Below are 27,353 nucleotides of genomic sequence, written 5' to 3'. Positions count from 1 at the left end.
CTTTATAACTCTTTCTTTTTGTGTTACACAAATTCAAAACACAAAAATACTCAATAAACCACAACAGGGAGATTTCGTATGATATTTTTTTTTATTTTAACTTAAAAAGAGAGTGGATCAAAAACAGGATTCAATAAATAAGAAATAAATAGAATTGCTGTAATAATTAATACATACATCATAATTACTCGATTGCAAGAGTCTGACAGAAACAGGCTCTCAAAAAAGTTTCTCTAAAAAATTCTAAAATGAAAATATTGCAACCCACTCAAACCCCTTCTCTCAATAAACAAAATAATTGATAAATTAGTAAATAAATAAAAAATAGCTCAAATATTAAACCTCCCGAATAAAAGTGCAACCCCCCCTCCCCCCGTGTTTCACCTAAAATCTAAGTAGAAATTTAAAATAGGTTAGTGATTTCCCATTTTACAATTTGGAATGTAATATCCCTTTATGCAAATGATGATGTTACTAGTGGTAATAATGATAATAATAATAATAATGATGATGATAATAATAATGATGTCGCTGTGTCTTGTTCAGTGTTTATCTAAAGTAGTATTCTTTTTTGCATTTTTTCTTTCTTTTTTTAAATGCTGCTCTTTGTAAACTAAATTATTTACAGGTCATTAGGATTTTCACCAAAGTCTCTCTACCCTACTCATTTAATTGTCTTTTTTTGTATTTTCTTTTCATTTTTTTTATTATGAAAGTTCGGTCCCTCTATATTTGTCATGTAATAGACATGGTATAGACATGTTAAAGTCTATTGAAGTGATATATCATCATTTTTTCATCAGTAGCTTCCGCACACATTTACTCTGAGTTGTCTTCACTGAACTAAACACCCTGTTGGCAAACTCCACACAGACTATGGTCAAACCAAGTTCTTGGTTGTATGGGGATTACTGACTCCTGTGTACCGTGTGTATCTGTGTGAGTGTTGGCAGGGATGTGTGTATGTGTGTGTGTGTGTGTGTGTGTTTGTGTGTGTGTGTGTGTTTGTGTTTGTGCACATTATGTACATTTGTATATCAGCTTTGTACCGCTTGAGGTTCATTGTTGAGAGTGCATGTGGGTCAGTGTGAGTGTTTGTCTGGCAGTGTGTGAGTGTGTGTATATGTGTCAGTATGTGTGTTTGTGTCTTTGTGTGTGTGTGTGTGTGGCAGCACTCTCCAGACACTCAAAGGTAGCAGACAGTCTGAAAGCACAGTGAACCCTGGGATTCCACCTCGGCTGGACTCTGAAGGGTCACCTGTGAAGGGGGGAGAGTCGGGGGAGGAAGGAGTGATACATAAACATGGAGAGAGAGAGAGGGACAGAGAAGGAGGGAGGGCGTGTTAGATGTATAAATACGTTGCAGCTCAGTGTTTCTGTCTGATCTTGACAAACATGCCCCTCCCATCACACAGAGCTTCTTCTGTCTGCATGGCCTAAACTACATTCATACGTCTTGAAGCAAACTGCACCTCAGGATGCTCCTACTCTATCTCTGTTTCACTTTCAACCTGGTGAGGTATAACAAGAAGGCATCATTCACAGTCGTAAAAGCTCCCGTCTTTCAATAAATCATGGTGCTTTGACACATACACACACAGTGTCTGGATCATGCATTTCATTACAGTGAAAAATCCTTCATTTCTGTCCTTGTGTGATTGGCAATGTGTGTTTGCGGGTATGCGTGTGTGCATGTGTTTGTAATGCTCCAGTATCTGGGCATATAATGTGTTAATGTGTGTGACCTGATGAGCATGTGCTGCACTCCTGTGCCTTGAATCATGGCAAGCAAACACTACTACCGACATGCATCACTCTCTGGCATTTGCAGTATAGAAATTCTGGGTGAGAGTTGAACAGATCCACTTCACATATAAAAACATTCTGATTACCCAGAAGGATTTGCTGTGTCAAGGTTTCTATGTAAATAGAAACAGAATCCTTTATTTATGATGTGTGCTGCCATGTGACACTGACTTGACAGCAGCTGCACGTTTCCTCCTCTTTGGTAAAAGTTAGTTTGTTTGGAGGATTCAATTTACCTACAGCTGAAGAGATCCTAGGTTCTCTCTGTGTTACATTTCTCCCAGAATTCCTATAGTTGAAGGCTGTTCTCCAATAAGCAAGAGGCACTTGTTTTTCCACCATGACAACCACATACTCTTTACCTTAAAACACGAGCTAGAGGGATAGAAAGAGGAGGCTGGGGTGGAGATAGGCTGAGAAAGAACTTGACAGAGAGAGGGGGGAACAAGAAGGAGGAGTAGGAGGTAGTGGAGGGGAGAGGGAGGAAACACCACAAAAGCAGTGATAGGAGATGTAAAAGAGACCAATAAAGAGAAATGAAGGAGCAAAAAACTAAGGTGCCACATTAAACAAATCAGAATCCAGGATTAGAACTCAGCCTATCACAGTGCAGCCCAACAAAATGCATGCTCACCCAAAAATAGTGTGCTGTTGTCGTTACACTTACGAAGGCTTGTCTGGTCTTCTCTCCTCTAAACTGCACGGCCCATGTTGAGGACCGGCTTGTAGCCATATTTAAACTTTGTTATCGTTTCATCTTGACCAACATGAATGGCCATTGTAAATGTTGCGTAAATTTTCCATCAACAATTAAATAATATTGTGCAGTAAACTGAAGTGCTGCTCTGTATTTCTTCACCAGTCAACTATGAAAACCTCTGGAAGACCTCTCTAAACAGACACCGATACACCAAGTTTTATGCACTTCTGTATTACACACTAACAGTGTAACACAGACACATATGTACACATAGATGCCCACGCTCACTACTGTACCCAAACAATTTGTTCAAATAAAAATGACACCAAACATAACACTACAGAAACTGATCAAAAACAAAGCTGCGCAAAATTAACGGCCATCACTACTAGAATTTATCAGATTACTATGCAGTGATTAAGTAAATCAAATATCCAATCCAATCAATTGATTCTGAGGACGGTCCTGGCTATGGACAGTTATTGATCAGTATGTGCACAGGTCAATACAAAATAAAGTCACAATGCACCAAACACAGTCTGTGGTCACTACAGCAACAGGACATGCAAGTCAACGCATGGCTGGTTGCTCGAGGTGACGGAACAAAAATTGCCAAAGGCAACCAACACAGGCAATCAATCGCCACAGCAACCCAAACACAAGCCAACCAATCAACTTACAACAATGCGAGAGGAAGGGGGGATCAGGGCTTTATCGGTCACTAGGCAACCATTGCCATAGCGATGGGGTCCTCGTGAATTATGATTGGACGGAAGGGTCTTGGGTGAGGTAAGTTGCCGTTTCAGGAAAAGATCAAAACAGCAGGAAAGAAAATAAATAAGATTGTGAAAGAAAATAAAAAGGAAAACAATACTTTAGTATTTTCACTTTTTGATTAAGCTTTTTTTTAAATGAGTAACCCAATGTTTATTCACTGATATATCATGGTAAGCTTCTCCTCTTAACTTGTTCACAATCAGTTAACATTTAAGTCTCAAAGCTTAGGTTACTGCTCCACACTAACCTAATTTCATTAGCCTGCTACCCCAACATACAGCGGCCCACTTCCCTTGATGCTGTGTCTCTCATCACCTCACCTCTCTTTATTTCTTCTTCCTCCTCTCAGTGGTCACTCAGTACGGCCGGTTGGCATCTTTGGGCCTTTTGAGCTGCACTTTCAGTCTTTTCATGCCGATCTGGAAACCGTTCATGGCCTGGATGGCAGCCTGAGCGCTGGCTGGGTTATCAAAACTCACAAATCCTGGACGAGAGAAAAAAGGATTTTATTTTACTTGAGTTTTTCCTCCACAAAGTGTCCTTTCCTCTCCCCATTACATCTGCTCTTCCCTTTCCCTCCCCTCTTTCTCCCCCGTCTGTGTTTCTCACCGAAGCATTTGCTCTGGTTGGTGGCACGGTCCACAAACACCTTTGCCGAGATGACGTTGCCAAAGGGCAAGAACATCTGCAGCATCTCAGAGTCACTGAACTCCTGGGGCAGGTGGTAGATGAATATGTTACACCCCTCTGGACCTGACACAAACAGACACACACAGATGCACACAAACACACATTAGGCAAAGTGTTTTAAATGACCCCTGGCTGTAAAATCCTTGTGATAAACAACTTTCAATTGAATAGAGGAGTGTGGACCCTGTCAGACAGGAAGTCACATCACCTTCTCGCTGCTGCTGTTGCTGGGGTTGCTGGTGTTGCTGGGCAACCAGTGTTGGCTGCTGGGGGAACGGCTGCCCAACCAATCCGTAGGCAGCAGGGTATGCCGCTATTGGGAGAGACAAGACAGTATCAAAATCTGATTGGCTAAAAACAACAGGTGGCAACATGGCTTCGTCCAATAGAGTCACTTCGTTTGAACTGAAACGTCTCCTGCTGAAGGTGAAAACTATTAACTGTAACAGCTAAATGGAGCAAGTCTGCTAAACAATGACACCATTGATCTCCGTCTGGTTTCCCCACTTTAAAGTCTCCTCTTAACTAGATGGAAGTAAATCACATGATGTCAAATGGCAAAAAGGAATGACAGACAATATTAATCATTACCAGCCGCCAGCCATCAATATGTGTCTTGTGTTACAGTTAAATCAGGTAAATCATAACAAAACGAATGGACTCAATTGTCCTTTAAAACGTCTTTCCTTAGCACGATGGCGGTCAAGCTAAAAGCAGACATGTTGACATTTGTAATAACGTGGTCAAACGTGCGTTGTTACAGTAAAACTTTGACTTTCAAAGCTTCCTCCATGAATTAACCTTGGGATTTTGTCAATGTACTTTCCATTTATCCATATACCATTTCAACACTCCACAATGAGAACATGTCCCTAGCATGGTACTGTCCACTCAGGGATTGACCTTCATCTGACCATCCTTATGACCGGTCTGTAGGATTTATCTCACTAGGTAATTTGCTCACCAGTACATATAGTGAGCATTTGTCTGATCATGTTGAATTACCTGAGCACTTTGTTTGTATGCCTCATGATCTGTTGATCAAGTAAAGTGCTTTTTAACCTTATAGGTTTCTGTTATAAGTGAATATGCTGTTTGCTTTATAGGCTTTGTCCATTGTTCAAAACATAGTGTACTATATATTATATGTATAGAAAAAAATGAAATGTCAATAATTAAATCTGTACATACACCAACCTGTGTAGTGCTGCATACCAGCGTATGCCTGTTGTAAAGGGTCCAATCCTGCTGGACTTTGAGCTGGAGAGTGAGAAAATGGAATTAAACCAGTGGGCAAAAAATACAAATTGAGTGATAATAAATCAACATATTCAACACGTCTATACACTTGCATATACCTTGATATGGGTGAACGCCGTTGGTGTATAGTGCTTCTGTTGCTTGTTGTCCATTGGTCTGGGCTGGCAAACTGCTGTAACCATTCACTCCTAATGGTGGAGGGAGAGCTGACACAGGTGTTGCTGCAATAGTTGGGGGAGTGTTTGTACCTACAGACATAGTACACACCCCACACATTCAAGCTATCTCATTGCAACTGTTGCAATTGTTTCACTAAACCTCATAAGGGATGACACCTGTTTAAACGGCATCAAAACCCTTAGTTGTGCATCATAAGTGCAATTATCTTGCTATATTTACGGGAGATACTTTAAAAAATATAGTCTGATGTCTGTGATGACTTTTATTTTGGTGAAGTAAAAGCATCTAAAGCATCTCTGTGTGTATCTGACTATTAAAATTCAAGTGTGTGGGTTTGTGTGAGTGAGAGAACTTACCCGAGGATGATGTGATGGGTGTGATGGGTGTGGCGATGAGTCCGTTGGCATTGAGCGCCGCCATCTGCTGCATCTGTACAGCGGCAACTGTTGCCACAGGAGACAAGTATGCTGACTGGGCAACCAGGGCCTGCTGTTGGACAAGCTGTAGACAGGGAAGGGAACAGAAAGGAGTAAGGAAATAGGTAAAATGAACAAGGAGGAAGGAGAGAGAGGGAAGAAAAGTGAGGGAGGGAGAGAGCGAACAGAGACAGTTGAATGGATATGGGAAAAGGGGGGAGAAAGAGTAAAAAGAGGGGAGAGGAAGAGACATGGAGAGGGAGTGATACAGGAACAGATGAATAGAGATCTAATTACAAGGCCATTATGTCCTAAGTCAGTAGGTTAATGGTTGCGTGTTGCGGGAAAGCTAATGCCAGATGACGTATGCTCTGTTGTCTGGGTAATAACATTAGCCCCAATTAGACCACTGATAGCCTCTTCAAACTTATTACATCCTTTCATAAGCACAGCACTTCCCTCAAAAAACTTGCTGTGTGTGAGTGGTACAGTGAGTGTTTGTGTGTGTGCGAGCACTGCTTGCCTGTGCGTTGACCGCCTGTGTGTAGGCATTGTAGGCAGGGTAATTGAGGGTCATGGGGCTGAAGATGCCGAGCTGGGAGGCCACCTGCTGCATCCTCCTCAGCCCCCGCTCCTTCTCTGTGTCAGCGAACTTCACCACCAGACTGGACGATGCTCCCTGTGACGAGAGAGAGGGAGACACACATTAATTAGAACTGTCTGTTAAAAGGGGCTCCATATTTATTAAAGTTAGCTATCCATTTAATCCTAATATGAGTCCCATGGGGTTTAGGCCTAACCCAGCATATTGAGGAAGCCCAGGACAGGAATAAAGAAGAGTTAAACATACTTTACATTATCACTTATATTAAATGTAAACTCTCCCACCAGGCACACACACATCTTTGGAAGATCATTAAGTTCATATGCATACAACTTACAGGCATTGTGCGGCTTCCATGCAAGCTGTTGATGGCAGCCTGGGCTTCAGTGTGTCCTTGGTATTTTACAAAAGCACACCCTGCAACAAAACACACAGACTGCATTAAATCACCAAGTACTAATAAATGAAATGTGGTGGCTTGTGTCGTGTCTTCTCAGTGTGCGTGTTTGTGTTTGTGTATGCTACCTTTGCTGGTGCCGTCAGGTCCTCTCAACACAGTACACTCGTCTATGCTGCCGAAAGGCTCGAACAGCCGTCTGACATCCTCGTCACTCTGTTGTTTTCCCAGCATGCCCACGAACAATTTCCTGTCCTCTGAAAGACCAACAACACGTGGAAAGGAAAAGATACAATGTTATTTCACTTAACTTGGTCACAGCTCTGATGATAAGCCTGTAAAAAATAGCATTGATAGAAAGCTATCTGTCTGTGGAGGCCACCATTTTTTCTCCACCAGGGAGCAGTGTTGACTTCAGAGAAGGGTGATAAGGGAGGGGATTGGAAATCTGTGTCTGTGTGAAAATGTGTGTGTATGTGTTTACAAAAACCCTCCTAGAACCCCACTGAGTATTCTCCATCTAACTCTGATCCATACTGACACCTACCTTTCTCTCCGTCACAGTGTGTGTGTTAGTGTGTGTGTATGTGTCTCACCTCCTCTGCCCTCACTGTCAGCTGGTTTCACCTGGATTGGTCGATTCATCTGAGGAACAAACAAACAGCAACACAGATGGTCAGCGTAAACAAGTCACCCTTTATATTTCTTAACACAGGACATTTCAGCACTTACAGTAAATAATCATGACATTTGTTTCATGGTTTTATATATATGTTGTCTATTTATTTACAAGGGCAATACAGACTTATCAACATTTGCATTATTGTGTCTGACAGTTTGATGTGAAAAGAAAATAGAGATATTGATGGAAAGGTATTACAAATTAAAAGATTCCAGATCTCAGTTGACAAATCCTTTCATCACATGGAGACACTTTACTACACAGGTGTTCTTCAACAAAACAATACAAAACTAATTACAACACTAATGAACAGTCATAATAGGGGACTTGTCTTCATATGGGGACAAAAGGAGAGTCTCTAAAAGGTTAGGATTATGTTAAATGAAGGTTATTGTTAAGGAGGGTTAGCCAAGTAGTCACTATGGTCAAGGTATGTCTCCACGAAATTATTATTATTGTGAGTAATGTTCTCTGAAGTCATGGAGATACGTCTGTGTGTGTGTGTCCACATGCTTTTTAGACCCTGATAAATTAAGGTGAGCAGATGACATGTGACAGGTGTCCCAGTCTGGTGTCTTCTCTGTGTCAAAACATATAGCCTTACTATCTTGACTTCTCTCCCTCACTCTCTCTCTCCCCCGCACACACAAAGAATGAAGGGGGGGATTGAGAAGTGATGAGATTAAGAATGCAGGCCAGCTGATCTGGATTACAGAAGAACCAAGGATTAGATGAGGGACAAGAGTAGGCTGAGATAGAGAGGGGGGGGGGGGGGCACGGAGAGAGAGATTGTAGTGGGATGGGATGACAAGAGTGTGAAGGGAACAGGAGCAGTCAGCTAAAAATAAAGGGATGGAGAACGTGAGACTGAGGGAGAGAGAGAGAGAAAGAGAGTGAGAGGCCTGGGGGACCCCAACTGACTTCGACCGACTAAAAAGGGCAGCTGGATGGCCAAGAGGAACCCGGAGAGTGAATGAAATTGCTGGAAAAATAAGCATTACATGAGAAGGGAAAGAGAGAGACAGTGACTGAGTGGGAGGATGAAAGCAGAGCGGACTCTGAGAGGATGATTCAAAAAGAATAGAAAGAAAAAGGAGGAGGAGGGAGGAGTGGGGCGTGATTCAGTCGTGACTTGCTCTGACTAAAAAATGTCACGACTACAGAGCTCCATGGCCCGGAGTGTTAATGCATGCATGCACGCAGATAGTCTGAATACTGTCTCCACATATACACAGGTTTGTCTCTCGAACATACACAAAAACATACTACACACAGTGCTTAGTCATAGCATGGAGGCAATGAGACAAAGTGTTAATGCCAAAGGGATGTGGTGGGGGAGGAGAAAGGCTGCAGAATAATGGCGAAGAAAAGAGGGCAGAAGTGCAAGGAAGGGAGAGACGGATAAAGGATGGATTGAGAGAAGAGGGATGGACTGAGGCAGGGAGAGACGTAGAAACACACCCAAAGTAAAAAAGAAACAGACAGAAGACGACAACATGTTTTGTCAAGTAGACTCTCATTTCCAATCCAAGCTGTGAAATGTGACAAAGCCAAATCAAAACAACCTACTTTAATTTTTTTTATAATTATCAACATCAGTCGGACTCAGATTTAAAGTTGCTCTCTCTGTTGTGGCAGAGTGGAAAGTGGTATTAATTAATGCTTTGCCTCACTGCCAGTCAAAATGTGATTTGCAGTAGCGGCGGTTGCGTTACTGGTCTTGGCATCTATGAAGAGTGGTTCAAAGACAGGGAGGAGAAAAACTCAGAGGGGAAGAACAGCGGAAGAGAGAAGCGTCGGGAAGGGGGGGGTGGGGAAGGGATGGGATGAGAAGGAAGAATGGAGAAAGGTCCCAGTGGGGTGTTAAGGCAATGTAATGAAGCTGGTAATTGAGGAGAGGGCAGAGCAGAGAGAGACTGATCCATACATTTGATTAATCAGCTCTTAGCTGTCACCACAAGGCTATTGATCTAAGGCAAGGCCATCACACAGTCAGAGACACAAGTCCACACAGACACACATCTGCATGCTCACACACGCACACACACACACCCACACACACTATAGAATATAGATGATATACATTTTTAACCCCACACCTTTATTGACTTGAGCTGTCAGCTTCAACATAAACTTTCAGAAAATACACACACACGCCACCCCAACAGTTTTCTGTGACCTTGGATTCATCCATCCATCCGTGTCCATCCACACAACCACCCACCCGCCTGTCCATCCATCCATCCATCCATCCATCCATCCATCCATCCATCATATCCCAGTGCTGGTGTTACGGCTGTTCATCCATCTTTTCCTATCAACTCATCGATCAGTCCCGTCTTGTTCATTGATTTTGGGCTGTGTTGTACAGCAGGCTGATTGTAACAAGATTTGTGTCCACTAACCCTTTCTCTGTCCTTCCATCCATCCATCACCTTTTCCATTTCTTCCTTCATTAGGCCTATTCAAGCTCATCCTTGTGAGCGTAAAACGGGCTGAACAGAAAGACCTAATGATTACAAGCTATGGCTTATCAATCAAGGCTTTTCAATCAGTGACTGAGTGTGTGTGTGCATGTGTTTGACCTTTTGATATTTCATAGTATTGACAGAATATAAATTGACTATGGTACATAAAGAAAGATGGGAGTAGCGAGAGGAGATAGCGAAAAGCAGCTGGTGAGATGTGCACACTGCAAAGATAACACAATGGCATCGGAAAATTGGCATGGCAACCACCTAGTTGTCATGGCAATCGTATGACGGCACACTGGGTAGGTAAACAAGGATGCTGGTTGCCAAGGGCGACTGCTGTGCTCTTCAGATAAACAAAGAATTTGTGCTGTGGACTGATTCGCTGGCTTCATGCAGTTTTTTTGCCCTCGCTGCGTGAGTTGTAAAGATGTGGGACAAATATGCATCGAGCATCAGTAAAAATGAACGAGAACAAGGGAACTAAACAGGACAGGAAATGTGTGAGTGTTATGAAGAGACTAGGGAGTATCCAGAGGAGGAAGCGTGTGTGAGATGGCTCCGAGCAAAAGAAGGCGAGAGAGAAGGTGAAGGAACTGAATCTATATTATAGCAGAGTAATTAAAATTCCCTTGAGCCCAAGAGAAAAAATGCAAATAAAGTACAGTCCCTGCTCGTCAGTTACACTGCACTCCCCTCTGTCTTTCTCTCTCCAACACACATGAACAGCCACACGCTCCTTTCAAGTCCAATTATTCTCTAATTACTCACGTTCCAATTGAGACTTAATTAACAGTAACCATCTGCAAACGCGTGCACGTACAAAGAGCTGGCTGAATACAGTAACCCGGTTTCATCCGTCCTGCTGCATACTAAGAAGCCCTCGCTGGGAGACAGAGTTTCTGCATCTCTGAGGGAAGTGGATTCGTATGTGAGCAGCAGCGGCGCGGCGATGCATGAGGGCGAGATATATGATATATGATCGTGTGTGAGCTTGCATGCCCACTTGCACTCAGTGGAGGCACGTCCTCATACACGCATGGCCAAACCCTGGATGAGGACACAGCTCCATTTGCATGCTGTGGCGCTAACACAAATACAAACACAGTACATGTCACCCACATGTGCACACTCAGACACGCAAATGCAGCATACACTACACTTTTGCCCCCTCCCAGGGCGCCCACCCCTACGTGCACACAGGAACAAACACACACAACACACATACAGTTAATCTTGCTCCCTGCAGTAATACAGAGAGGATTGTGCCAGGATTAGGGGATATTAAATCCTTGGATTATCCAATCAAATCGTATTCTACCCCCTCCCCCACCTACGCAAAATCACTGGAACAAACCATTGCACCACATCCTGGGGTAAGGCGTTGTGTGTGTCTGTAGATGTGTGTGTACATACACTATTTGGAACATGGATTAAATTACAGCATTAAATCAGCGTTATCTTTTTGGTCTCATTTGCCAGCGAAACATTGAAATGTTCCTACAAACATAAATCTAAAACAGATTACAGTTAACACCATGACAACAGACAATGATGTGTGTGAGAGAGAGAGAGAGAGAGAGAGAGAGATTTAAAAACACTGCCTAAATATCTGTTTCCTCATACAAACAAAACGCACACAAACCTTTTCCTTTTCAACCCCCTTCTGTAGAGTGCTTAAAAAAACTAAAAACTATTTTTATCCCTTCTTCACTATTTCTCCCTCTTCCTTTCCGCTATCCTCAATTCCCCTCTTTCCACTCTGCTACATAATCCCTCCATACCCTGACACGGCATCTCTCTTTTTTCATCCCTTCTCTTTCTTTCCTACTCTCTCTATTTCATTCATTTCTTTATCGCATGTCATTCTCTTGCTCTCTCATTTTTTTCTCCATCAGTGCTGTAAAATGCCTTGCAGGCCTACAAACTCATTATCATCAGTGTCGTGAAGCCATATGTTGATTTGACAAAACCAAAATTGAGCTAAATAGCAGCAGTGTTAACCCCATATGCTCTCTCTCGAAGACTGTTCTACACAAAACATGATTTTTAAGGCTTTTAAAAGACAAGACATTTAAATCCATTTGGATACCTTAATATTCTTAAAATGCATTCTAAATTCAAAATCATGTAAAATAAACCATGTTTCAACTCCACGTGAAATTTTTACGATCAATTTATTGTTAAAAAACATTTATTGTTTGAGTTGTTTTTTTAAGCAAGAATTTATAAAAATCCCAAATATTTTGGTTAATCTTAATATTTAGCTTTTTAATGCTAATATATTTTAATTTAACAAACTAAACATATAATTTAGCAGAATTGCCAAGGTCTTATTTATAACACTTAACTGTGATACCGTGAAAGGCAGAAATATATAGATCATGATGGACAAATCTAAAGACAACATTTGAATCTCATTATCCATTCATTTGCTTTTTACTCCGCTCCTCGGTGTCTATCATCTGTGTGAGAATAATCCATAATGTGTTGTGTTAGAGTGTGTTTATGTTTCAGTGAAACAGTTGTGTGTATCATTCGATTTCTCTGTCATGAACCTGAGCTGTTTGTGTCACAGCTGGATGAAAACACTGAGCGACAGAGAGAGAGAGAGAGGAGAGAGAGTGAGTGAGCGGGAAGGTGGAGCAGCCCGGCAGCACAGCTCCACCCCACCTCTCTCTCCTCTCTATCGCTCCACGTTAAGGCTTTGCATCCCCCAGGTTACCTAGCAACCTGGCATCTCACTCGGCTCGGTTGCCTGGCAACCGGGGCCCGCAACCATAGTACAAGCTCCTGAGCGACCCATCCCCCTGCTCTCATCCCACCTTCCTCTCTCTCTCTCTCATTCCATTCTTCACACCTGAGAAGTCTGCCCTCCTTCTCCTCCGCTCAGTACTTTATCTGGCAGTTAACCCTTCATCAGTCTCTCTACTGGAGCACGGATTACAAACATATTCCCCTCTCTCTATCGGCGTCTTCTCCTCTTTATCACTCTCCATAGTAATGGTAGCAAACCAAGCATAAAGCAGAACTAACTACCCTGTTGATCCCTATAATATTATGCCGTTTTTGTCAAACCCAAATGAGAACGTTCTGCATGCAGCGGTGGAGCACTCAGTGAAATTTGATCCCATGGATTTAGTCCACATAATCCAACAGCACTATAAAGGATAACCAGTAGACCTATGCACTTGGACCTTCTTTCTATTTTAGGAAGTGTAAGTCCATTGGGAAATGAGCTGGTGAATCAAAAAGGCTGCTCAGAGCCATACAAATTCATGATTGCAAAAATCTCATATTCCCTGCGATTATATTCTATACGGAGCCAGTGACACATTATCAGATGCTCCAACAGTTAGAGTGTCAGGAAGGAGCCCATACAATTAAGGCAAGACAAATATGCAAATTAACTGTATGTTCTTGGAACAGCAGAACCGAGAAGAAATTATCACACTGACTTCTAAAGTGTCTGGTACATAGGAACAAAAATATTTATGAAGATGTGTTTGATGTGTTTTTTATTCAATTTATTTTCTTGGGGAGCAACTCAAAAGGCAAACTTTGTGTTAGTCTGCAAACACTTGAACTGCATAATGGATTTGTCTGATTTACTCTATAACAGTAAATCATAATCTTACTTAATCTAGTACAAAATTAGCTAAATTCATTCACTCTTTTGTATATTTTTTACAATTTTACACTGCACTTTTGTCCTGTCTTTTCAATGAGGTCCTTGCAAGTGACACATATAGAGAAGGGATGTGATTTTTTTGAGGAGTAAGACTGAAACTACTTGCAGACAAAATTACATGTAATCACACAATCAGGGCATAGTCAGCAAGTATTAAGATTACATTCAAGATTATATTTCGAGATTATTTATTAGAAATTATATGATCATCTAAATGAGAGAAATATCTATAAATCTAAAATGTAATAAACTACACACACAGTGTGCCAAGTCATATACACAGTTTATAATGTGTAAAATCCAAATAAAAAATTATAAAAATCTAAACTTGTATAAAAACTTGCTTGGTTTAGACCCACATTCATGCTCAAAAGTGCATTATCCAAGCAAGGCTCCTGTCACACATTAACAGACTAAAGAACACAGACACACACTGCTGACCTATTCTCCTGCCCTCTGTTGTTGTCCGGAGCATTGTGTGTGGTGATCTACGTCAGTGTAATTTGCTGGTATAAAGCTCAAGCTTTTCCCTTTGGTCAGTGTGAAAAGGCCATTATGTAGACAGCAGGTTGGAGTGTGGTTAGAGAGGCGAGCGGAGGTCACACCCCAGGTGCAACTGCAATCCTGTCATCCCCTTTGCCCACCTAATCACACACGCACACACGCACACATACACACACACACACACACACACACACACACACACACACACACACACAGCCCCCTCTGACAGATGTCTCTGTTTAAACTGACAGAAGTGCACCCGGCCTGCCTCCCACTCCCCCAATCCCCCCCAAAAAACCTTTCTTTCACACAACCCCCGCCTGCCCCTTCCTCCATGCTCATTATAGCAAACTTTTGTCTTGTTTCCTCTTTCCCTCTAACCCGACCTCCTCTGCTCCTCCCCTGTCTCACCCTGCCCCCTCCCTGTCTATACCACCCTATTTATTCCAAATCTCTTCATGGCCCTCCTTCACAGCCACTCACCCCCCCCTTTTCATTCAAATTAATTCACACTTCTTCAGCACCCCGTCCACTACCCCTCTGTGTGGACTCTGTGATATACGTTCATTTCAGCGCAGACATGCTGACACAAGGTGTCTGGGTTGCCAGCTGTAGGTTTTAGTACAACAGTCTCACATGCACAGCGTGAAACATGCCAACTCATGCCAAAGTCATACGTGACTTGTAATAATGCAATTTGCACAGGATTGAATGTTTTGAAATTCAGGTTTGTATAAACTGATACAACTTTAGAGTCAGAAAATGTAGATGTAAATGATTACATTAAAAAAAAAAAAATTTGCCTCAGTTATCAAGTGAGAATCAAGGATCCACTTTTGACTGAAGCATAATTTAGGCATCTATGTCTTATTCAAAGCACTTTATCTGGGAGCATCTTCATCTTCTTTCAATTCACTCTTTTTTTTTAAAGTCATGTTTTTCTCTCGATATAGATTGAGAGTTGCAGGACATGCATGCAGTTGGCAGCTCCAGAAGAGTACTGATCTCTGCTTGGAAATGGAAATGAAAGAGCAAATGTTACAGTAACTGAAGCAAAAAAAAAGGAGGGATGTTTGCTATGTGATCTGGCACTGGACATCAGTGACACTGCTCGCTGATCAAAGCCGTACCCGAGTGCAAACGCTGAGATCTGGGCATCTGCTAAGGTCACTGTATTTAAGTGATTTCTTGGCACAGTCTACTTTCTGGCACTTATTTTCCTCCAAATACATAAATGACATTCTCCTTGTGTTCTTACAATAATCTGACAAATTCACTTCCAGGTTGTAGCTGTTAATTTGTAATATACATATTGTGTACATCTACTTTAAATATGAAGATTTCATTGGACATGCTTTGATTTCCAGATTCATGACCTTAAGTGTGCAGCTTGCAGTAAGCCAATGTGTGAATCCAGGATTTAATGGACACGCTTAAGCTGCCTGTGCTGCACTTCACGCAGCAGGGTCTGAAGCCGGCTATACGTTGTAGGAACAAAGCTTGGATGAGTCCATCAGATGCAATAATGATGAGTGTTAATTGCGACTAAATACTCTTTTTCATTCTATGATTGAGGAAATTGGGCCGTGCAGATTTTTTTTTTTGGAGCCGGTTGGATTTACAAAACAGATGGTGTGAGATATGGCCTCAACTCAACTTAGGGCTACTTTAGAGCTCAGCATCTGAGAGACAAGGATTTGGCAGTGAACAGTGACATACCCTGGTAATCATGTGTCCACACAAACATAATTTTTTAAACTGGCCAGGATACAAATGTTCCTCTGTGTGCATGTGCGTGTGTGTTGGACCTTAGTGAGGCGGGCGCTCTCCAGGGTCAGGCTTTTATGAGGCTATGATTAGATTCTGCCTCAATTTTGAGGTGAAATATGAGGCAGGCACTCTTTCTCCCTCCATGTTGAATGCACAAATGCACTCACATGCACGCACACACTCATCACAAGCACATACACACACACTAACACACACACACACACACGCAGCAAAGACTTTTGTTTAAAACAAACAGGCTAAATCCCTCTTGGTCTTAGCTATACACAACCCCACACAAACACCCCTCTGCTCTGCATATACCCCCACTGTCTCACTTTCTCTGGCAACTGCTCTATCTCTCGACTTCTCTGTCACGCACGCACACTCTTGATTCTACACCTGTCTCTCTTACTCCCTTCCCATCCCACACACAGTGAGGATAAAAATAGAGAAACAGCACAAGGGAGGGGGGAAGCGATACACATCACAAACCCCATCAGGCGGGGAGAGATAGAGGCAGAGGGATGGCAGAGGAAGAAGAGACGGAGGGAAAATAAAAGATAAACAGAGTGTGAGAGGGAGCTGGGGTCTGTTCTAAATTGAAAGTGCAGCAGTAAGCAGTGAAGGGGAATAGTAAACAGTGCTGCTGACCACATAAATATGCTAAATTAGCCTACAAAGTCGCCCTAGTGGATAATTGCTCATCATAGCTTTGCCCCATAGGGAGACTGCCTGCCAGGCATCTTAGATTCCACATGGAAACACAACACAGAACATACACAACATGCACATATTACACGAGGGGACCTGATAAACATCAACTACAAGTGCTGGATGATGGACACATGAAAACACTGGGCTTAACTTCCCTGTCTCGTAACGCTACTGACATACTAATGAGATAACGCAGTTTCTGGTTTGGTCAATGAACCCAAATGTCATGTTCCATGTGATGATAATGATGATGATTGTATTTTAATTTCCTTTAAGAATTAATTGATGTACAAGTTACTGTAAAGAAGTAGAACTGACTATTGAGCCGCTGTTACTGCACCCTGCAAGTACCCGGCTCAGTCCATGATGTTCATGCATACAGTATTAAGTGTAGCCTTCTGAGCCCAAGACATAAATAACTTCACTCCTTCTCTCTTCGATCCAGGCTCAATAAAATACATAGCAGCCCCTGACATGTTTGCACAAACCAGCACCAGCCATGGAATAATTCTAATTTATTGGCTTCAGAACGCTGTCACACCAAATGCATTTAATCAATATCCACGGCACAAACCTTTATTATATTTTCCATAAGTGTATCGATCCTCTGCTGTATCAGTTATTGTTAACTACTTGTCTTGTAGCGCTTCTTCTGCCTTTTTAATAATTCAGTAGGCATCCAGTGTGTTATTGGATGTATGATATGTGTCTGTGTGTGTTTGGTGTGGTGTGGTGTGGTGTGGTGTGGTGTGGTGTGTGTGTGTGTGTGTGTGTGCGAGCGTGCTTTAGTTTGGCTCTAATCAAAGAACAGGGAGCAGAGTGCTGCCTGGAGAGCAGTGAAGCGTGACAACACACACCTGGTAAGCTGCTTATCACACTTTAATTTCACATACACTGAGATCTGCGGATGCCAGCGTGACCAAACAGATGTGTGCGGGCATGTTTGCGTGTGTAATCATGTACACGTATGTTTATGTATTTATGTGCGTGAGTGTGCGGACACTTACGTTTAAAGTATTACAAAGATAGAGCAACTGATAAATGCAGAGGGAAGAGGTTGCAGATTAAATGGAAAGAGAGATACTGACACAAAGAACAAAAGAAAAAGATAAGGGAGGAAATACAGCGGCAGCAGGCTTGGGAGAGTTGGAGCGATAGACAGAGTGGTAGGAGATATGAGGTTAAAATCTAAATGGGCTGGGAGTGAAGCGTGGCCTGATGAAACAAGGGAAAGAGGGGGGAAGGATGGATCGGGGGGATTAGGTATGAGGCAAGGACAGTTGTATTAATTATTACAGTAAATTTTCTCTGTGTGTGTGTGAGCGAGGATGGGCAGTTATTTGTGACTGTGTGCAGTTTTGAAAGGTGCATGTAAGCATGTATATAGGGACTGTCAGCACTGTGTCTGTGAGTGTCCCTGAGGTGAGAAAAGCTACTAAACGGAAATGAGAGAGTATTATCATCAAATTTGCAAGTAGGTTAAGTCCACTGAATGCTGAGACAAGTTTTTTTTCATTTAATATTTAAAAAATATTACAGATTTGTTGCATTTCTGTTCAATGCAGACTAATTGTTAATGGCAAACAAGCCAGAGCCTAGCCAAATGCAAAATTGATTGGCTCACATACCAGGTCACATTACACAAACAGGTACATCATTACATCGTGTTACTCGTACATTATTAATAATAAAGATTCTGCCCTAAAGAAAACTGACAAAAAGACATAGAAATGAATAAAGGACATTCTTCATAAAACTTTAACCGAACCCCCCCCCCCGCGCGCGTCACCATTCTGTCTGCACTATAGCAGTTAATGTTTTGTCCGAGCACTCGTGGGAGTTGTCATGTCCTTCTAATGGTTCTCCTGGATGAAAAGTTTTACAACTCGGAGACCAGCCCCGCTGAATTTGTTGACGAGAGGTTGAGCCCTGACCTCTGACCTTAGACACACACTGCCACCCCCTCTAGACTAACGAGACAGGCGTGACACAAAGCTATTGTGCCTCCAGTCCCTTAAACCACAGATGAACCTATGTGTGTAATGAAAATCGTCCTAGCAATGAGATGAGCGTATATTAAAGGCCACGTGTGTAGATTTTTAAGGATCTAACGGCTCCTCCAAAGTTATGAGAAAATAATGCAGTAAATAAAAGTTATAACTTTTTTTTCTGTCCTTTTTATTTTCTTATCTGTCCTGTCCTGTCACCTCACTGTGTATTCCTCTCAACAGTCCATTTAGATTTTTTTATCCAGTCTATGGGCACAACACCTGCATGCGATTGAGGAAATAAATTCTTAAATGCAAATAAGCAGTGATATGTGATGGCTAAACATGGGCTCTTTCATGTGGATATGTCCCAGGGGGGATCTCTCCACCACATCGAATAGACCAAAACATCTGTATGCTACAGTGGGACCTGCTAGTGGTTCCACTGATGGATTCCTGCCAGCGTGACTAATATAAGGCATATTTTTTCTCTCTTTATTCTTCGCTGTTCTCTACATCGCGCCGCTCCCTCTGTGCTTTCGCTTTCCCATTCAGTTTCCAAATTAAACACAAAGCACGCGACACTCTGATAAGTCCATCTGTTCATCTCTCCCTCTCAATCTCTGTACTTTCCTCCCTTTCCAATCTGACAATCTACTGCCCCTGCTGAAGTTGGATAGTGGGAACATTAGTGGTATAGTTTCTCTTCATCTATATGTGTTTCTCTCGCTCCATTTATATACTGGCTGATGTGAGTTCCTTTGAGTGACTGACTTTGTAGCACTAAATTTGTCACCAAACCTTAATTGCTTGGCCATGGGTGTAAGAGAATCACATCTGTATGAATGTGTGATGCTACAGTTCTATCAATGTTGTATGAGGTGCCTGACTTTCCACCATTTCCTGCAATTAAGAGTGATCCAAGGCTACCCAAGCGCGCACACACATACACACACACATCTTATAACCCTTGCCCCACGGTGAGTCTACGATCGGACTATGAAAATGAGTTTGCGAGAAACTAATCATCCAGCTTAACAAGTGGAGCCGGGGATAGGGAGAGAGGGGGAGGAGATTTAGGGGATGGGGGTGTGAAACGGTCAAAAAGGTCAACTAATCAAGAGGAGGGGAAATGAGACGAGGAGTAGAGGAACTGCTTTGGTGGTGGTGGGGGGTGGAGAGAGGACTGACGTCGAGAGGAGGACTAGGAAAAGGGTTACCATAAATGACTGTGAAATGAGAATCTGAGGAGGAAGCGTGAGTGTGCAGCGAGGGGGAAAAAAACGAGAAAAAGACAGCAGGAAGGGAAAAGGGGGGAGGATGAGAGAGGAATATCATGAAGAGATTTTAGAGGGGAAAAGGAGCGAGTGATGAAAGGGTTGGGGGGTAGTGAAGGGAACATTCTGTAATATTCTACTGGTGCGGAGAATGTGGAGGACGTGAGGGGAGGAGTTGAACACAGGACAGAGTGGATTTGAAGGGGGAAAAAAGAGAGATAAATTGGAATGAGGGAAGGCAGAAAGCGAAAAGAATGGGACAATGGGAGGATGAGTGAAAGAGAGGGAGAAATCCTCTAAAGTCATTTCTAGATCCTGTCAAAGAAGGCAGCTGCCAGGGAGTAGGCGGAAGAGGAAGACTCACAGGACAGAGGAATGGTATAGACAGGTGGCGGAAAGTGACAGAAGCGATAAACCTTAGAAAGATAAAGCTAAATTAAATACACCAAAGTAATAATTTGGAGATATGAGATGTTGATTCAATAAAACACAACATTTCAGATCAACAGCGTATTGAGGGAATTAAAAAGAAAAGACATGGATTGAGAAAGGTGAGTGCTTTGAATAGATTGTGGAAAACTGCGTTCAAAACCTCCATTAATTTTTATTAATCAACAAAATAATTGGACTAACAAGATCCTTATTTAGATATTTGTTTCTATTCTTCTGATCTTATTTTGGCCGCAAATGGAGAGAACATCTCTTTCTCACCAACTAAGGGTAAAGCAGGACACTCCAACTCGAGGAAAGCCATGTGCAGAAACAGTAATGTTGCTCATTAATAGTTGAGCCCTATTGAAAACCTAGCACATAACAGCCACACCCTCATTTCAGTACTTTTCCTCCTCAGGGGAGCAGTGCTTGTGATTGTTGTGTGCCGTCTTTATAATAAATCTGTACTGCTAATGAGTATCCTCCCTGAAAATGGTTCCTCTATGTGTCCACGCTATTAGAAACTCACTGCAACTACCTTCTAATAACGCAGGCGTTAAGATAATAAAGTAAAGTGTTTATGGGATGAGTCAGAAAATAAAGGGCGACACACGACAGAGTGTGTGAAGTCACAGCAGACAGTGGAAAGGAGATTCGTGCAGAAAGGTCAGACCCCTCAGCAGGCACTAATTGGATTAATGTCATTGTTAACAGGCTTGGTTTACATGTGAATGTGTTTGTATGAATACATAGGCATTTCCCAGTTGCATGGAAAACGGATGCATGATCGCAATATGTATGTATGCAGGGATTTATGCTGGAGTGTGTCAGAACATTTCCCCTCCCCCCAAAGCCCTTTCTTCAGGCTCTCCTCCAACCATTTTCTCATAGAGATCTTATCAGTGGCCCTGCGTGCGGAGAAGGTGCAGGAGCTGAAACCCGGATCAGTGAGAGAGTGACACAGAGAGAATGAGATAGAGAAAACCTCAGAGATGGTAAAGGTAAACTCACCATTCTGTTAAAACTGTTGTTTATCTAAGTTCAGATAAAGCTAGAGGGAAATATCATCCCTACAAATGTCCTTTCACAGCTCTCTGTCAGGTCTGGGTGGAAGTACACACCACTTTTGGTCTAAGAAATAGGTTAAAATGACAAAATGTCCCAAAACAGTTACTGTTAAATCCATTGTTAACTGCAGCGGAAACCAGGTCAGAAAGAAAAAAAGGGAGCGCCGGAGAGGTACGGCCCATGAGACAGACACAGATCTCGCAGTGCCCCATCCATAATGAACAGTGTCCTGCCCCTGCCCAGCCGCAGCACACGATCCCTCACTAGAGACCGAGGGAGACTGGGATGAGACAAAGGGGAATGGCCACATTAATTACACACACTCTCGGGGCGGGAGCTATCACCGGAGGCTAACAGAGGGACCGACAGAGAGATGGAGGGACAGAGGAAGATAGAGAAATGGAGATGATGATGTTCACTGAGTACCCTATGTGGCTCTGGTAAGGGGGGGTGTTTGTCCTTAGGAGCAAGATGCCTGCTGGCTGTTATGTTATGTTGTGTTATGTCATGGTGTTACTAATGAGAGTGGAGCATCCGATAGGACAGACACACACTGTGTCTTGTGTGTGTGTGTAGACAAGGTAGCTGGCAGCGGCTGTGTTTGCAGGAGGGGAGGGGGCTGTGGGCAGTGATGTGAGTGTACATGCAAGCTTGTGTGTGTCATTGCACAAGTGTGAATTGTGCACCGAGACACATGTTAGTGTGTGTGTTTGTGATGTGTACTTACCCCTGGTAATGTCTTCTGCTCATGTAGAGCACTCTGGGCTTTCAGTGCCGACTCTCTCGCACAGTACGTCAGGAACGCACATCCTGTCAGACGGAGACAGAACAAGAGAAAGAGAAAGAAAAGGGGCGAAGATAGAAAAGTTCAGTGAGAAGCTTTAAAATGTTTCTTTATCTGTCTCTGTATCACTCCCCTTATAGAAACACACCATTTAAATAATTTTAACGTGACCTTACTCTGATACCATCCCTGATTACTTGTCACCTACTCTGAATTTTCACCAGGCTGACTGTGCGGGAGGATTAAATATATAAATATGCATGCACTGTAGCTGTACTTGACAACACCATGATGATGCACTCAAGAGCAGAGAGAGACACTCCACGGCACAGCACATTTCAGAACGGCACGGCACAAGTCAGCACACGACAGCACCACAGACGTGCGCTGGGCTAACAAGGCCTCACGGGCTGGGAACAGTCAGGTTCCTTTCCCGATACCGACCACTATGCATGCCTCACGATCACTCCAAAGACACTCCCTCTGTTTTCCTACGTGCTGTACCTGTGTCTGTGTGTGTGAGGGAGGGGTAGGTAGTAGAGCTGGCTGGCCAGAGCTGTTTACTACACCTGTCACCAGCACTAAGACAACAAGATTAGCATCAGGTTAGCATCCTGGTGACATCTCAGAGAGACTAATGTAAGTTCAGAGTAAAGAGGAGAAGATTTGACCATTAGGAAGGAAACATTCGAACAGAGTTTACATGTAAAGATTTGAGAATGACTCAACATAATTCCAGAAGGTAAATAAAATACACACAGAAAGACAGGGCGCAATCACAGGAGAGCACACAATACACACGCGCGGACACACATGCATGCATCTTATGGCCCATCTCATTGCTTTTATGAGAGGCTTATTCTGAGCGTGGGGATTCTCAAAACAACAGATTCTTTCCCCTGTGTCACCCAGGCTTACAGGCCCATTACACTGATTGGAGCATACAGCCTAATCTGGTTCATAACACACAGGACCCCAAATCAGCATGTGTGTGCTTGTGTGTGTTTGTGAGAGAGAGAGGGTGTTTATATTTGTTGTAGTATTTTCCTTTTGTTAGAACTGGCCACAATCCAAAAGGTCATTATGGTTTAGAGAACACTCAACCAAATATACCATTAACTTATAAATCACACCTTTATATATCTTAGTCTATTGTGTATAAACAGGCATGTTTACAAATTTCCATATATTTCTACAAAGGCCTCTGGGTTCAATCATACTCATGCATAAAAGCTCTTTTGATACGTGAGGTAACTGAGTTTGATCATGATCCCCATGTGCAGTGTTAACAGGAGATGAAGACGAGAGGAAGTGTGACAGTTTCCATGGAGACATGTAACAACCAGCGCAGGAAAATCTACCCACTTATCTGCCTTGCTGTCACACGTCTATCTATCTGTTATCTGCTACCTGTCTATCTATTTGTATATTTGTCTGTGTTTAGCCTGTGTTATAATGACAAGACCTACCTTTGTGCATGCCAGTGTATTTGTCCTTAATCACAGTTAGCTCATAGATCTTGCCAAACTGCTCGAAAATGGGCTTGAGGTCCTTCTCTTCCAGATTCCGGGGGATCTGCCCCACAAACAGCTTGATGGCGTCTGCCTCCTTCATCGGGACAGAGTGGAGAGGGCGACTGGGTACTGAACAAGCCGAGCGGCAAACAGATCAGGAGCAGGTATCCCTGGAGGAGAGGAGCAACTGACGCTGGACCGGTCTCTGGGTCATGGTGGAGGTGGAGGCAAAAAGAAAACAGAGGGAGATCTTCATCAGAACTAATGATAAATCAACTATAGCACGATTCATTTAGTGCCTTGAGGTACAAAATAAACTGATCATAATTAATACACCTGATATATTAAAAAAATGTAACGTTATCACTATCTTTATCATTGTATTCCCTTGGGGGCTTATGTTTAGAAATGACATTTGTAATAATATAACAATATTTTAGATTAACGGTTAAATGACACAACATGACAAACCTGAATTATTGCAAAAAAATGTTTTTATGTGCTCTTACTTTATAAAATATGTTCCCCCATTATGTAAATAAATGTAAAGACAATTAGCGATCAGCGCGATTATTTTGAGTATTTATTGCCCAGTGTGATGACAAAGGGCTCCAGTGGCTTCTGGCAAAACAATTATGCAAATGTTAATTAGCCAATCAAAAAACAATAATGGCAATTTCGGCCTGAGCACCAAAATATGTAATATCTATAAATTAATATTCTTGGGTTTGTGCGTGTGTGTATATATGTATTAATATGTTTTGATGAATAAAATGCGTTTAGGATTATTGAACGCAAAAGAGAGAAGAGACGGAACGTGAATGGGGGTAAATCCCTGCTATGGAGCGGTTTCTTTGTTTAGCCAGCTGTAGGTTAGAACATACACACGGATGTCATGCTCTTTGTCCGACACCCCCCCCCCCCCCCCTTCAATGTACACACACAACACACACACGCTTTCTTACACACTTTTGCCCCCCCACCAGAACCAAACTACACGGTGAAAGACGCACGGAGCTCTTACCGTGTACAGCTGTGGCTTCTGGGCTCCGTGCTGCCTGAAAGGAGGGATGCTCTCCTCCGTCGGGTCCCCGGTGTTGTCCTCGCTCGCCGCCGCGCTCCCTCGGTGCCTCGGTCCTCCTTCCTCCCCGCTCTGGATGCTCTTTGTGCCGGGCGTGCTTCACTCAATCTCCTCCTTGCTCCTCGCCGCACACACACACAAACACACACCACTTGTGTGTTTTATTTCTTTCAGTTAATAAAAAGCCCCGTGGTCCCGCACTGGAGGTCCGGAGGTCTGGAGGTGGCGGAGGAGGAGAGAGTCCGGGCAGCAGGTGAGTCCCAAAATCGCGAAGGGTCCCCGGCGCCTCTGAAACCTCTTAACGCTTTAAATAAATAAACGCGTTCGTAGCTGGCTGGTAAGTTCTCACTTTCACGTTAGCCCTTCTATTTAAATTCCCTTTAAAAGTGGTAACCTGCCTAACTAACCAACTAACTAACTAGCTAACTTCCAAATGTGTGAAGTCGCTCGCGCTCTTATCTTCGGTCTCGCCGTCGCTGTTCCGGCCGGTTAACGGAGGCTCTTCTCGTCTTCTCGGTGTCTACGGTGGATCGTGCGGGTTTCCTCTCGGCGTCTCTCCCCTCTGACGGCTGCCTGGCTTCTCACGTCCTTTACCGTATCTCCCCTCCTCTCTCTCTCCCCCTCCCTCGCTCCCCTTCTCTCTCCCCCTCCCTCTCTCTCCCCCTCCCCCTCCTCGCACAGAAGAGGAGGCCGCTAGCAGCCTGTGACGTAACGGCCAGGGACCGTCGCTAACCACGTCCGCCGCACTCACGCGAAAAACCATTAAAAACTCGCTTTTCCATACTCATTGAACTATCTTCTAGAGACACAAATAATAAACACGACGCACGTTTTTTTTCTGCCATATACACGATATGAATTTTCATCCGTTTTCGTCGCTTTGCCCGAGTGGCCGCAACTTGTCAGACGCTGCCTGCGCGACTCGGAGCCGCCTATTGTTCTGGCCGCGAGCCCTGGCCTTGGTGCTGAAAAGATGCCTCCTGACGTGAAGCCGGGTGCGCGCCGCCGCCGCCGCCGCCGCCGCCGCGCACCCAATCACGACCACTACAGCTGTTCCCACCCGATCCCGCAAAAACACACTCACTACCACACGCACAGTCAAATGTGTGACAGAGGGAAGCAGAGATGGCTCCGGGTTGGAGTTGGCCTACTTTACATCAGCCTGGACTGTGCGCGGAAAGACAGGAGCAGCTCCCGGTGTCACATCACAGCACTATCTCAGGATGATATATTTAAATGTGTGCGTGTATGTGCGTGACCAGAGTTTTGGGAAGCGGGACTGAGTGCAGAGAGGGAGTCATAGGGTTCGTGGTAATTTACTCCCAAAGGTCACCATCTGCCTGCCTCGCCGGGTGCACTCTTTGTGAGCAAACGCACACATGCACGCACGCGCACGCACACACACGCACACGCTCACACACATGTGCATGCATATCACTACTCGAGGGGCTTCTTGCAAACCCAGACGTGGCACGCAACGCCCTCTGTGCCCTGTGGATGTGAACGGTGTGCAGGCAGTAGGAATCACGCCACCGGCACGATAAGGAACACACAACCGACGCAAATGCAAGAGCAGGGAAGTTCTGTATTACTCAGCTTTTTTTTTTTTTTTTGATATGCAGCCATCAAAATCATTCCATCAGACTGAAGGTTGAATCGTATTTGAAAGACATATTACATATTTAGTTTTAAGAACATCTACAGCTACAAGTTTTGATTATTTTAATGCAGTTAACACTGATTTATAACAAATGCTTTTATAAAAATCCCCATTGGCCAAAAAGCTAATATTCTGTATTAGGGTAATTTTCTCGAAACACCTGAGTTCTTATCTGTCAGCGGGACCTGAAGGCCATAGAGGTCCTGTCCTGTTATTTCAGTTTAAATGTGACTACTTCCATCAGTTTTCATATTGAAAGGTGCAAGACAAAGCTTTTAGAATTCAGCCATTATCACGTTAGGAAATATAATTTACTAAAATAAAATTTGACTCTGAACTAAATACATCAAATATGAGGAATACAAAGACTATCCTAGAGGGAATGGGAGATGTAGCCTCATGACCAGAGTGTTTGTAAACCAGGAGATGAACCAGGCCTCCTAAGCAGCATATATACAAGGCTGCTATGACCTTTACATTTTCAATCTCCTCTCCCCTGCTTTCACTTTGTTTTACTGTTGACCTTAGTCATCACACCGCTTCTCCTCAAGCCTCTTACTCCGACAGCAAGACATAGGTGACCTTTCTCAACCGGGAAAAATTTGTAATAATCTCCTTGATAAAATTCATGTGGCAACACAGTTTTGGTAAAGGACATTTTAACATCACACCACACACAAAAAGGCCTCACAGGAACCGTAATTATTTAAACAATTGCTTGGTTGGTTTCATGTCTTTCAGACCCCATACTATTTATTGAATGTAAAATGATCTGCCTTAAATTACTGCCTTGTTTTGGGTGTCTCTCTTTTATGAAACAGTCAATATCATCATACTCTGTAATAAGAGACGGAAACAAAATAAATCATAGTAAATAAATCATCAAT

At 43.1% G+C, this 27,353-nt stretch overlaps 1 protein-coding gene across 5 annotated transcripts; it reads right to left on the bottom strand.

Annotated features, from left to right (window-relative positions):
• Positions 1–86: 86 nt before the first annotated feature.
• Positions 87–25,371, bottom strand: LOC133965292 (CUGBP Elav-like family member 3). 5 transcript variants are annotated; one of them, XM_062399768.1, is made up of 14 exons: positions 24,750–25,371; positions 23,681–23,930; positions 22,155–22,237; positions 7,427–7,475; positions 6,959–7,087; positions 6,771–6,850; positions 6,353–6,508; positions 5,770–5,914; positions 5,332–5,481; positions 5,165–5,233; positions 4,182–4,286; positions 3,893–4,036; positions 3,604–3,767; positions 87–1,258 (listed from the first exon to the last, which is right to left on the bottom strand). In XM_062399768.1, the coding sequence occupies exons 2-13, from the start codon at positions 23,823–23,825 to the stop codon at positions 3,640–3,642; spliced, it is 1,383 nt and encodes a 460-aa protein (XP_062255752.1). In that variant the 5' UTR covers positions 23,826–23,930; positions 24,750–25,371; the 3' UTR covers positions 87–1,258; positions 3,604–3,639. The 5 variants fall into 5 exon arrangements, with proteins under 5 accessions (XP_062255752.1, XP_062255754.1, XP_062255753.1 ...); XM_062399770.1 differs by having other exon boundaries at positions 3,893–4,030; XM_062399769.1 differs by having other exon boundaries at positions 5,171–5,233.
• Positions 25,372–27,353: the final 1,982 nt, after the last annotated feature.

This window comes from Platichthys flesus, chromosome 11 (assembly GCF_949316205.1).
Source record: "Platichthys flesus chromosome 11, fPlaFle2.1, whole genome shotgun sequence".
NCBI classification, from domain to species: domain Eukaryota; kingdom Metazoa; phylum Chordata; class Actinopteri; order Pleuronectiformes; family Pleuronectidae; genus Platichthys; species Platichthys flesus.
The sequence above is the reverse complement of the archived record's forward strand: the minus strand, read 5'-3'. Positions and strand labels throughout refer to the sequence as shown.

Bases quoted from the DNA above. Each gene is read 5' to 3' on its own strand.
- LOC133965292 (XM_062399768.1), bottom strand. From the start codon at position 23,825: ATGAAGGAGGCAGACGCCATCAAGCTGTTTGTGGGGCAGATCCCCCGG. The intron at 22,238-23,680 runs GTAGGTCTTGTC...TCCGTCTGACAG, and splicing joins ATACACTGGCATGCACAAAG to GATGTGCGTTCCTGACGTAC. The intron at 3,768-3,892 runs GTGAGAAACACA...TCTCTCGTCCAG, and splicing joins CAACCAGAGCAAATGCTTCG to GATTTGTGAGTTTTGATAAC.